Source organism: Acipenser ruthenus, chromosome 4, assembly GCF_902713425.1.
Source record: "Acipenser ruthenus chromosome 4, fAciRut3.2 maternal haplotype, whole genome shotgun sequence".
NCBI classification, from domain to species: Eukaryota; Metazoa; Chordata; class Actinopteri; order Acipenseriformes; family Acipenseridae; genus Acipenser; species Acipenser ruthenus.
The window spans coordinates 80350831-80363761 of record NC_081192.1 but is presented as its reverse complement, the minus strand read 5'-3'; the positions used below and the strand labels follow the sequence as shown (position 1 = coordinate 80363761).

At 37.6% G+C, this 12931-nt stretch overlaps 1 protein-coding gene across 1 annotated transcript in view; it reads left to right on the top strand.

Moving 5' to 3' along the window:
* Nucleotides 1-2244: 2244 nt before the first annotated feature.
* The window catches only part of LOC117399904 (E3 ubiquitin-protein ligase znrf2-like), a 67573-nt gene continuing 56886 nt past the window's right edge, over nt 2245-12931 (top strand). The window contains exon 1 of the mRNA XM_033999338.3: nt 2245-3321. Within this exon, the coding sequence (XP_033855229.1) occupies nt 2889-3321 (433 nt within the window). The 5' untranslated portion in view covers nt 2245-2888. The remainder of the gene's footprint in view (nt 3322-12931) is intronic.

The window sequence follows — 12931 nt, the reverse complement described above, 5'->3', positions numbered from 1 at the left end:
GATCACTATAACACTCATCCATTACATTTTCATTGTCCTTCACAAGCAGTGTTTATATGGCACTTTAAGAAATCTAATTTCAGACAGCAGTGAGAGGTATATTGGCTGAAACAAATTCCTCTGCTTTCCAATTAAGCAGAGTAAGTAAGCAATTAAGTCCTGAGGGCCATGAGATATCGCCCCTCATTTATTTTGTGCAGGCATTTCCATGAGCAACAATCTGAAGTTCATGCATTCAGAGCCTTGGAGCTATTCCATAGCACTAAATCAGCTTCATCCAGTAATAGGAATGGTGACTATATTCTAGCCCACAGGTGACCACAGACTACATGAACAGTGTGTTATATGTTTTGGCAAAAACTGCAGAGTTAACAACATGTTTCTACCTTTAGCCACTTGGGCAAATGTACAATGCAAAGAGGAATTGCGGTACAGACCACGTTTTAAGCATCTGGTAGTATTCATGTAACTCACTAAACAGCTCCACTACTCATGTATTAATAGTACAAATTACAATTCCTCTTTCCTTGCGCTTGTGTGCTTCTGTGTGCATGTAATGAACTAATCTTCTTGTGAGGCTTTCTGTAGCAGATAATCAGCTGTATTATTATTATTATTATGCAGTTTGTATTTCCTTTACTGTAGTTATTACTGCATTGTGTAAGTACCTGTTTCTGCTTGTATACCTGCAGGGTGTGGTTACTTTATTACCAGATCGCTCTTTTCTCATAAAGTAGGACAGCAATAGGAAGGTAAGTATAGAAAGCAGTCAACTGGAAAATCCTATAAAGCTAATGTTAGTGGAGTCTAATCATTTGATCTAAACAGTGGGGTTTCTAAATATCAACCTCCCTGGAGTTTCGCATAATTATTTTTTCAAGAGGCTCCACTGTTAGATGTTTGATTTTCCTAACTGTGGTGTACAAAGAGAACCATTTTAATGACCTTAACGGCAAATTTAGGAATATCTCCTCTTGACATGTGTAATGAAAATGCTGTCAGTTAATGTAATTTTCAATGGCACGGGCACTACAGAGTTGCTGAACTTAATGTTGTTATGTCAAAGAGCACCACTGAAAGAATGTGTGTAACACATATAGCAGGGCAGAGGCTGGGCGTGAACCAGGCTCGTTTGCATCTGTGGTTTTAGAGCTTTTAACCTCATCTCATCTCACCGACAGTGGACTGGACAGAATAACGGCAGTGTATCACACAACACTGCCTGTTACACACACACACACACATATATAAGACAAGACACCATTTACAGTGTAACTAGCATCATCAAATTAGTTCATTTGTTTTATTTTGTCTTGCGGAACAAGAAAATATAGGTCTGTGCTAAAATGGAGCAACCAACAAAAACTACAGAAACATTTTATTCGCTGAACTGCTGGACAATTTAAATGTTAACAATTCGTATGAATAGCTCTACATCACATTATAGAAAGCAGCTAACGGCGGTTAGTTTTAATTTTTTTTTTTACTTATTTAAATGGTTTGACTTGTGCATACTATCAATGCAAACAAATCAACTCCCATATTACAAACGCAGTTACTGTACAAATCTCCACTGCACTTACAATAAGTTATTTAATGTGGCACAGGCCGGTGCTGTATTTTTGTAAAGACTGCAAGATGAATTTCACTTAATCTCTTGAAAGCTGAAACAAATCAGCAGGCAGTGGTTTCAATGAGATGCACGCACCCCATGTGTGTGAGTACTACTCCTCAAAGCAGTGTGCGACTGCCTGTATCCTGCTCAGGCAGGTGGGTCTCAGGTGCACTCACTGCACTGTTAGTGTTGCCCTCTGCTAAGGTGTCCTGCCTTGCCCTGCTCACTTGCTCAGTCTGTGTATTTTTTATTGTTTTTCAGACTATATATTCATTGACTGGCACAGCACTTAAACACAGCTCTTACAACTAAATGTATTTCCTCTGCAACAAGCATTAGGCTCCCCACCTGTACCTCTCACTCAAATTCTAGTGCAGCACAGACTGTATGTGGGCCTAGGGGCTAGTAATACCTGCTGCACATGAAGATCAAGAAGTGAGCTTCATGTACAGCAGAGAAAAAAAAGAAAAAAGAAAAAACCTTTCTAAAATTCAAAATGTACCTTTAAAAAACCCTCTGTCCATTTCTTACGTCCAGATTGCCGTGAACAGAAACAGAAAACCTTGACCTGGAGGGAAAACCTCTGATCTGCCAACACTGGTTGGTTTAGTACATTGTTGGTGCCGACGTCATTTGACGCACAGGCTGACTCTCACACACTCGGTAACCAGGCAGGACAGCCACACGTAGACTGTCTCACTGCTTTCTCGTCAGTTTCTGCTCTCTGCTTTTCTCTGTCCACCCCCTTTCCCTTATACACACCCACGCCGACAGCTAAAAAAAAAAAAAAAAAAAAAAAACCTTCCACAATGACAGTTTCTGTGTCAGTACAGTAGTAGCAAAAGAAGGAAGTGTGAGCAGTGTCTGTTCACTTTCACAATAAAGAAGAGTGATGGCGGACAAGACGTTACTAAGAAAACAAGAGCCAAATCAAATTAAGCCAAATCAAGCAACTGAAGCGAGAACAGCTTTAGGATTTGGAGTACAGCAGCCAGAAGTAGTGGAACGCGATTCTACATTTTGAACACTTCTGTTCCGTTTTTTTAGTAGGCTATTTTCTTTTTGTTTTATTTTTTTGTCTACTCCCCTTGTTGGTGTTTTTCAGTCTTTTGTTCTTATTTCTTTCTTTTTGTTTTATTTATTAAGTTTATTTTTTCTGTACGGGATATTGGTTTGTGTGACTCTTAACGCAGAAGTAAACTCTTACTTGTTGTGGTGCTTATCGCCCATATCGGTACTTAAATAATTAATAGCAAATCTCTGGCTATACTAAATGGGTGCCAAACAAAGTACCAGTAGCCCATCTGCAAACGGCCGAACCAGGGCTTATTCGGGGTCGGATCTACCTTCCAGCACTTCTAGTCGCAATGACACCAGTCGAACTGCAGCCCTGGCGATGAGGTACAGTCATTATGGCCCGTCCACCCATGGGGCCTCGGGAGCCACTGCCGAGGTCGCTCATCATCTTGGACCAAGGACCCGGTCCATGGGGGGCGGTGGAGGTGGGTCCGGAACCCGAGCCCAGGCGCTCAATCAGTCCGGGCTCAATATCCCCAACAGCAGTGGTACTTACAGTTCCCAGGAGTCCGGTAACAGCACCCCAGAAGAAAATACTGGTGAACGGGACAGGTCAGGCGGAGGTCATGGGGGGCCCAGGCTCATGATAGGCTCGCTTCCTGCACACCTCTCGTCTCATATGTTTGGAGGTAAGATCGTTTTGCTTTTTATTTTCTGTTTTTTATTGCATATATTTATAGATGTACACTGTTTGCCGTTTCATTTCCCGATGTTGTCATTACCCCATATTGTAACTAGATTAAGCTGTTCCCTAAGTTTTAACCTGCCGTTTGGTGATGTGTTATTTGGAGTAGGCTAAACGCTAGAGATAATTCCACACTAGCTGTCACAGAGAAATGTTGCCAGTACTGTTTATTATCTACCGCAGTACTTACGGCATGAACTTTTTTTGTTTGTTTTTTTTTGTTTCCGTGTGAAGTTAGTTCTGGAGCGAATGAAGCGTTTAGTAGTACAGGAATAGTAATTGTAATTTCCATTTTTTATAAAAAAAAGTTTTTCTTTTTTTTTTTTGTGTTTTTTTCCTACTTTGTCTCCAAAAACAGTCATTATAGACACTACTTTTCCTACTTTGTCTCCAAAAACAGTAATTATAGACACACACACACACACACAGACACAGACAGATAGATAATAGTCCACGTTTGAAGGGATGTATACATATTTTAACAGTGCACACTATATTATCTGTGTAGGCTACATGAACACGAAAACCCATCTCGCATGTTTGGCATGTACAGCTATGGACAAAAGTTTTGCATCATTCTATAGAATTAACTAATTGTGCTTCATAAAGTCGAATGAAACCTGCTGAATAATGTTAACATATTGAATTACATACCGCTTTGTAGTTTTCCATGTACTTATCGAAAAAAATGACAATTTGAAAAATGTGACGTTTCGAAATCTAACATGAAGTTACTTTACTACTTTTATGGCTACCAGTAGACTTTTATGATATAATTTAGTAGTTTCTTTGATTGCATGATGTTAAATACAGTATCTAAATGATAGTCATATATTTTAAATGATGTCTCAATCCTAAAATTCTAGGTGAAGTAAAACTTTTGGCCACAGCTGTAGACACAGAAAACGTATTTGCAGAAACTGTAGAAATAAAGACATCAGTAAATCACACAAACTGATTCCCACAGAACTCCACTGTAGATGGAACTTATTTATTTAAATGGTATTAGGTAGGTAAAACTCACTCAGTAGTATGTTAAAGAAACAATACTGTAGACCAGAGGTTCTCAAACCTATTCTGTGGGTGGACCCCTTTTCAAATGCAATAATAATCAGATACCGCCCCCCCCCCCCCCCCCCCCCCCCAACTAAATGATAATAGTATAATACTCATGATGTAAGTGTACTGCATATAAAGATGTATTGTTAGTAATGCCTTTAAGAAAAATGGTATTTACTTATAGCAGTGAGATGGATGTGGTCCAGTGGTTAAAGAAAAGGGCTTGTAACCAGAAGGCGCCTGCTAAATAAACAAATAATAATAATGTGGCTGCTTCTCACTGCAGTCTGTCTGTCCTTGGTGTGATGGCTGACAAACTCCTAAATCATTCTCCAGCTGCCATATCAGAACATTATGTTTCACAAGTATCTGTTGTTGGGAAAGGAAGCAACACTTGCATTGCTTCTGTTACTAAGGCTGGGTACTCAGCAGCAACAAATGGCCAAAACTGGCAGGGTGTCTGTTACTGAAACTTATTTTTCAGCCAGTGGTCACAGGACCAGCTGTGCTGCTTTTCCACTCAAGCCACAGGATGACTAGCAAAATTTGAAAATGGATCCTGAACCCAAGCCTATTCATCCATGTTTATATGTTCAAAGTAAATGCTGTGAGCAATGGACCTCTCATTCACACACTCAACTGTCGTGGTGTTTGTATTCAGAAATTCTGTCAGCAGCTGGAACATATCTGAGATTCCATTGCTCAGTCTAGTTTTCCAAATCTCTGTTTTCTTCCTAAATGCTGTAATCTCGTCACTCATCTGGAGTATGGTTGTATTGCCCTCTTGTGGATAGGTTCAGCGCATTTAACAGGTTAAAAATACCTTCAAGTTCGGCTTCCATTCTCTTTCATGCAAAGGCCTGCCGATGCAACATACAATGTGTTACGATTACCTGTGGGTTTATGGCTCTTATTCTTGCAACAACAGCACAACTATTGCCTGTCATAGCGGCAGCACCGTCTGAGCAGAGGGCAACTCACTTCTCCCACTTGAGAGATTCATATTTCATGAAATTATCCAGTAATATTTCCTCACCTGATGTCCATGCTGTTAACTCCTGACAGAAAAGAAACATTAACATAATTTTATCAAGCCAAACATAACAAACATAAACTAATAATTGGTGTCTCATCAAGCAGAGCTGCAAACTGCTCACATGCATGTAGCCTTTCCGTCAGTTTACATTTATAGCCTTTGAATGATCATCAGTTCTCCTTCTAACTGTGTCGTTAGAAAGTGGTATGGCCTTCAATTTCTTTGCTGAGTCTTCGTTCACCATCACTTCGCACATTTCTACAGCAGCTGGAAGAATCAGTTCTTCCCCAATAGCCTGGGCCTTTTTACTTTTTGCAATCCAAAGCGTTAGGAAAGATGCCTACAGAGCCTTTTCCTGAACCGATGTTATGTTTGTCATTCGAGTTTTCTGACGACTGTATTCTTCTTTCTTTCGATGAAAGAAATCTGTGGTTTTATCTTTATACTCCAGGTTCTTTGTTGTGAGGTGTTGTTTCAATTTTGCAGGTTTCATTGCATCGTTTGATAACATTTGTAAGCATACAGTGCATTGCAGTCGTCCATCACTAAATTCCATAAATCCAAAATCAATATAAGTTTTGTCGTACTTTCTGTTTTTTGTTTGCTGCTTACTAGGTCTTCCATTGATGCAACTTGTAACCGCCAAAGACGTCTCAGTCCCCATATACTCCGTTTTCACTGCCAGCCGTGGCCGGACCTGGCCCTAAAAAAGGACGTTTCCACTGATGGCCACAACGGCCCTGACCGGCCGCAGCTGCTTTTTCTGGTTGCTATTTCTGGCCTGGTTGCTGTCGTACCTGACAGGGCCCAGACCTGGCCACAAAATAACTTCAGCATCACGTAGCAGGGAGGCGTGTGCTGGACAAGAAACTGACAGGGGAACAAAGCTGCACATGGCTGTTAAGAATTTGGCCAAAAGAGATAATTGTAGTGGCATATGGGAGAACGAACAAAATTATTTTAACAATTTGGGCTGACTGAAATCCAGAAACAGTTAAAGGGTGCTGTGCAGAATATACGCGTGTTCGAGAAACTAGCCAAAGTCCTTGGCGAACACGGATTCAGTAGAACAATGCAACAGTGCCGAGACAAAATTTAAAAGCTGCGAACGGAATACAAAAAAGTGAAAGACTCCAACAACCGGAGCAGGAAGAGCTGATGTTTTTTGTTTGTTTTATTAAAAAATGGATAGGGTTTTACTGTAGGTAACTGGCCCGTGAACTGCCGGGTCTTGAGAAGGCTGTCGTATGTAGAGCGAATATATATATATATATATATATATATATATATATATATATATATACATAGCGAGAAACATTCTTTCAATTGCAGCATCCATTGCTCGGGCAGTTTTCTTTTTCTGAATGTAGTACTGCTACAGGTTTCTTTAAAACACAGCACAATGATATCCCACAATCCTTCAGTGACCTTTTGACGCAGGACAAGAACTTCTGAAGTTGGACATTTTTCATGTCTAGGGCCGGCAGTGCTAATGAGGCAATAGATGGCATCCCAGCTGAAAAGTTGGAAGCCCAATTTATTTATTTATTTATTTATTTATTTATTTATTTATTTATTGATTGATTGATTGATTGTTTGTTTGTTTGTTTGTTTGTTTGACCAGTGATTTTACACATTACCAGCACATGACCTAAGTAGGCAGAGAACACAATACAAACATAAAAATACACACAACAAAAAATATGACATTTTCTATAACTGAGTTTGGGTTTCAGTTCTTATTTAAAAAAAAAAACAAAAAAAAACAAACAAACAAGCAAACAAATAAATAAATAAATAAAAATACTGCCTGCTGCTATAGGAACTCTTATAAAGTCAGATTAAGTTACTAAGCCAAGGGGAATATGATCTAAAGCACCACCACACTGTGAAAATATATGCAACCAAACAATACAGAGACAGGCATCCTACACCTAATAATAAATAGATAATTTTATTAATGTAGAACTGGTTACATTAATGTAATTACGTTGTTTATTATGATTTATGAGTTTTCTTTGATATCCTGTGTTTGTCAAAGTTATTGATGGAGATGGAGCTAGTCATCAAATGGTTTGGTTTACATATCTTTTCTGCATTAAAGCACAAGTACTCTGATTCGCTACTCTATTAATGTTTCACTTTGTGATTTATCATCACCAGCAGCACTCCAGATAAGGTTTTGGGTCTAGGAGTAACTTACCCTCTAATTTTAACACAGAGAGTAAAATGTAATTTCAGGAGGTAAAATGCAACTACCTTGAAGTCATGAGTAATCTAGATAATTACTGTACAATCTTTAATGGTAATGGGGTAGGCATTAAAAGAGAGCCTTCAATTTTAACTGCTATGTTACTTTGAACTACCGTACAACCACGCGTGTGTTCTACAAGGTTCTTTATCGGCTCAGTGCATTTTTTTCGAGGTATCACACTGACTGCAAATTAATTATGTTACTTATATTTTAACATTAAATTCTTAAACTCAGTCAACATGTTAAAACTTTAATATAAAGCCATACAGATAAATAAAATACATAAATACATTAATACGTTATAAAAGTTTAATATTACATGCACCTCTTTTTAGTGGTTGCCTCTGATGATGGCTCCAGTTGGATTTGTAGCTGGACTGGGGTGTTTACGCTTCAACCTGTGTAGCTTTGAATCTTTCTTATTCTTACTGTGATTGGCTGCAAAAACAACAGGGCTAACCAGAGACTGGATAATGTTTGTTGGGTTGTTTTTTCCTGTGTACAGTTTCCTAGTAACTGAAGACATTGTATTCTGGGAGATGTTGGTGGAAGTTTTAGGGGAGGCGGAAGGAGAGGCTGACAAGCTGTGCAGCAAAATTGATATGCGTATTTGTATGCATTCAATTTAAATTTACTGCGTATTTCTGATTTTTAATACGTAAAAACGGCAGGTATGCAGCTTATCTGGACTGCTGATCACTAGCCTTCTTTTTACTAACCACATACAGAGAGAGCATGTCCCCCCACACTTCTAAAATGTGCGTAAAAAAAGAAATATGTTTGATTGTTGACAGAATATTAATTGGCTGCATTTATTTTCACAGCATGGTGGTGCTTTAGATCATATTCCCCTTGGCTCTAACAATGAAAAACAGTAACTTAATCTGACTTTATAAGTGTTCCTATAGCAGCAGGCAGTATTACGGTACTTGTGACGAGAGTAAAACAAGTCTGGAATGAATTTTTGACTTATTTAAATAATGTAACTTTTTTTATTTATTTATTTATTTATTTAAAATAAGAACTGAAACCCAAACTCAGTTATGGAAAATGTGTGTATTCTTTTGTTTGTATTGTGTTCTCTGCCTGCTTTAGGTCATGTGCTGATAATGTGTAAAATTACTGGTCAAACAAACAAACAATAGAATGGAAGGATGTGCAATTTTATTTATAACCTTTTTTTGTTGCAATATTAATGCTGTATAATAATAGATGTTCTGTTTACACATAACCTCTGTCTGTATGCTTGGGGCTTTCCAGTTCTTTTCACGCAGTTCATATGCGTTTCTTGGACCTTTGTTTCAGGTCCGGTAGAAATAAATAGGTCTGCATACATGTGATATAGTAATAGCCTACAAGCCTTTACATGTTTAACTGCAGTTTGAACAGAAATCTACATAAGGATATTGAGAAGAAATTATTCAGAATAGTTAGCATGTTGTGTTTGTGTTTTCTGTTAGGCTATGTGTCTGACATGAAGATTATTTGTAGTGTTTTTGTAGTATTTATGTACTAAAATATTTAAAAATAAAAACAATTATTCCAGTGCTGGTCTTTACTTTTATCATTTCTAGTAGAACACTAGCTTTTTATGGAAAACGCTGTATTTCATGTTTGAAATGTTAAACAGAAATGCAATATGCACAATGCAAAACAATCAAAATTTCAATGCAGGTTTTAGTGTAGCACAACCTCTGATGCCACAATTTAGTAATTCCACCCATCAATGAATGTATGTCATGCATGTTTGAGTTTAGTAAATATGCCACATGCTATTTATTTTCCAGTGTTTTGCTAAATTCACTTCTGACAGAATGTACAGTATAATCTATCAAAATACATACAATAACTAAAATATGTGATGTGTTCAGTTTAAATAAAAATAATTGGGGGAAAAATCTGTCAGAATCTGTATCTGCCATTTATTGATATGGAATATCGGTAATTGTAATCGGCCCAAAAAAACACAGTCGGTGCATCCCTAGTTAAAAGTGACTGTCACCTTGAGCTGTGCAAGCTATGTGGTTTGCAGTGCTGTTCTTTAGAAACAAACTTTAAGTGCTAAATATACTATAGTATACTACTGTAGTTTTGCATATTACCGTTTTTATCTATTGACCGTAATGTATATATATTTTTAATTTTGTGTTGCAGACAACCAACGATCTGCCTTGCACTTAAAATCCTGCAGCATACTGTAGGTTAGTTCACTCGAAATCTGACGTGCAAGATAACCACTTTGGTGTTCAATCCTTATTCTCGGTCTTTCGTAACAGTAGGGTACTACCTCTTCATGTAAAGATCTGCTGCTGATATTACTCTGTGTAAAAACACTAGAAATATCACAGATTTTCTTGACCAGACTGGTGGGAAACCGTGAGAAGAGACATGCAGAGGAGTATCAGGGACAGCACTTGTCATTTATAATACAATACAGATAAAATGTGGCCTGCATGGTCAACCAGGGTACCGTAACATTGACTGATTGACTTATGTAAAACCCTCTGGGACAATATGTTCATGTTGAAGTAAGCTTGGATAGCAAACACTTTATGTGACTGCTTATGTGGGAAAATGTAAAGTTCATTCTTTGGATGGTTTGGTTTAGAAAGATGAATAAGGAAAGCAACTTTTGCCAAAACAATATTATATTGTAATGTACAGTTTGGCCTATGAAAGTAATAATAATAATAATAATAAAAAAAACAAACTGCAGCAGCACCCATGAGCAGGTAATGCATTGTAACTGTGGCCCAGGAATCTCCTTGGGAGGAAATCTAGTGGTACCCTTCCCATTGACCAGTGACATAAGATGGCTGCCATATTGCAGTCATACTTTGGATGTGTACAAGCTTGTGTGCGGTTGTGTTTTCCATGTACAAAGTGCACAGAGTGATAGCACTCGACTGATTCGTTCGTAAAATGAGATTGATTGATTTGAACTGACTGACTCAAACATTTATTCGATTTTGTGCAGTTTGTCTGTTAAACTGTGTTCTATGCCTGACACCTGCACAATAAGTATAATAATGTCCTTCGTAATCCTCCCAATGAAAATGTAGCTAAATACTATGGACTGTACTGTATTTGATTATTATTGTGAAAAATATTGTTTTTGAGATTGAATATATTTTTCTGGAGGACACCTTTTTTTCGGCAATAGAAAAATTATTGCGTAGTTAATCATATTTTCCAGTATTTTGCCCATGTTTGTTATTGGCAGCCAGATTTAAAGTAATTTCAGCTGAATGTTCTGAAACCTGCAGGTGAAACCTGTTTACAGTGCAATAATTAACTGGCTAATAATCTTATCTGACGTTCTGAACACTCAAAAGCTCTGTGTCCGTGAATGTGCATAAACCAGATATATGTGCAATGTAACATAAACTTGTATGTGATTCCCAAGAAACTGGGAAAAAAATACTTTTGTTTTGTGAATCATACCCGCTTAGCAGGAAGTGCTTAAGTGTTGCTGATTAGGGCACAGGGAATTCCAAAATCTGTATAAAGAGGGTTTAGAGGCATGCCAAAAACAACATGAACACACAAACAAAGTCCTTAAATGTGGCAGCCTGCCATCAGAGTAGCTGAGTGTTTTTTTGTGTTTTATGTGTAGTGCCGGTAAAGGCAAGCTATCAAAGAGAGCTCTGGTAAAGAAACAAAACACATGTGGTTGTTCAGTCGGTACAAAGTATCCAGGTCATTTATATTGTAAAAAACAAACATAATTTTAAAAAGTTCAAAGTGATCATTATTTAAATTCTGACACTGTTTGAACAATTTTACAAAAGGGTGTCAGGTTAAGAAATCAAACATCCTCCGGTTAGTTTCTTTAGGTCAGTGCTTAAACATTATTTAAGTTTATCAACGGAAATGCACCGAACGCCCTGCCTTGCTATTTACATTATTTCTGCCAGACAAGCAGTGGGTGTTCTCTTCTTTTCCTGCTAGTGTTAACTAGCATCTGATTTGCTGGTCCCATCCTACCAGCGAATCAGTTTTGAAAATGGTTTGTAAGTACACCCCTCTGTGTGTTCGATGTAAACAAACAAAAAAGCGCGCCACCTTGAATCCAGAGCAGGTCGACAGGCTCTTCCTGGCAAACAGCCTGTAAATAAATTGTGCACATTGAAGAAAACTGACTGTATATAGTTTGTGCTTCTTTGGAGTTTCAAAATAAACTGTTATATAAAGAATATTTAACAATATTCAATAACATTAAAAAAAAAAAAAATTAAAAAAATGATCAGTCATGTTAAACTCAATTTTGGAGTAACGATCAGCTTGAACTATAGCATGTTGTGGTAAGTAAAACAATTTATTATTATTATTATTATTATTATTATTATTATTATTATGTTTTAGGCAGGTATTTCCGCATTGTGTGTTTCACAGATAGTGAAGGTTAGGTGGTACAGTATTAACAAGATGCAATGCGTGATGCTGCAGCTGTCACTGAATAAAAATATGTTTTTTCATAAACTCGTGGCATTTATGTAGATTACATTCCAAAGTACTGTAATCTGTTTGGAATAAATATTTTAGTAACACTCCTGTAGTATGTTAAACTTGCTTTAGGCTTGTTGCGAATGTTGTTGTTTTTTTTTCTCTCCTGAGGCTACCAAGGCGTAATTACCCCTCACATTCACAAGCTTTTGCTTAACTACAATGATATTAAAATAATCACGTCGGGGGGAGAGGAATGGAGCGAAAAATGTATGTGGGCGGTACAATCATCGATATTTATTTGAACGATTTGATTTTCTGTGCCCAATTAATCGATTGTGTGTAGCTACAGTGATTGATCTGAAACTGATTGAAACAAAAACATGACATTTTGGGGGTACTCGAGGACCAGGGCTGAAAACCATTGCTTTAAGTAATTTCTGTCTGTAGAATATGTGTGGAACAAAACCTAATGACTTTAATGATGGCTGTATTTAGATGTTTTAGATCAAGGAAGGAAGACTGAAATAGAACTGCAAATGGACGAGAGACTGAATTGAGTTATTCAAGTGCCACCAAGATAAAAGCTGAAAGCTCTCTGTGGGGGTTAGACTTCCTTTTACCCTTTCAGTGTTCACTGAGTCTTGCTCATTGCATGGATTTAAGTCAAACACATTTTTCCATCAGGGGCTTTTCTTCAGCCGAGGCATTTTTTCGTAGCCTACATCATTTGAGTTTTTTTTACCTGTTTTTTTTAGT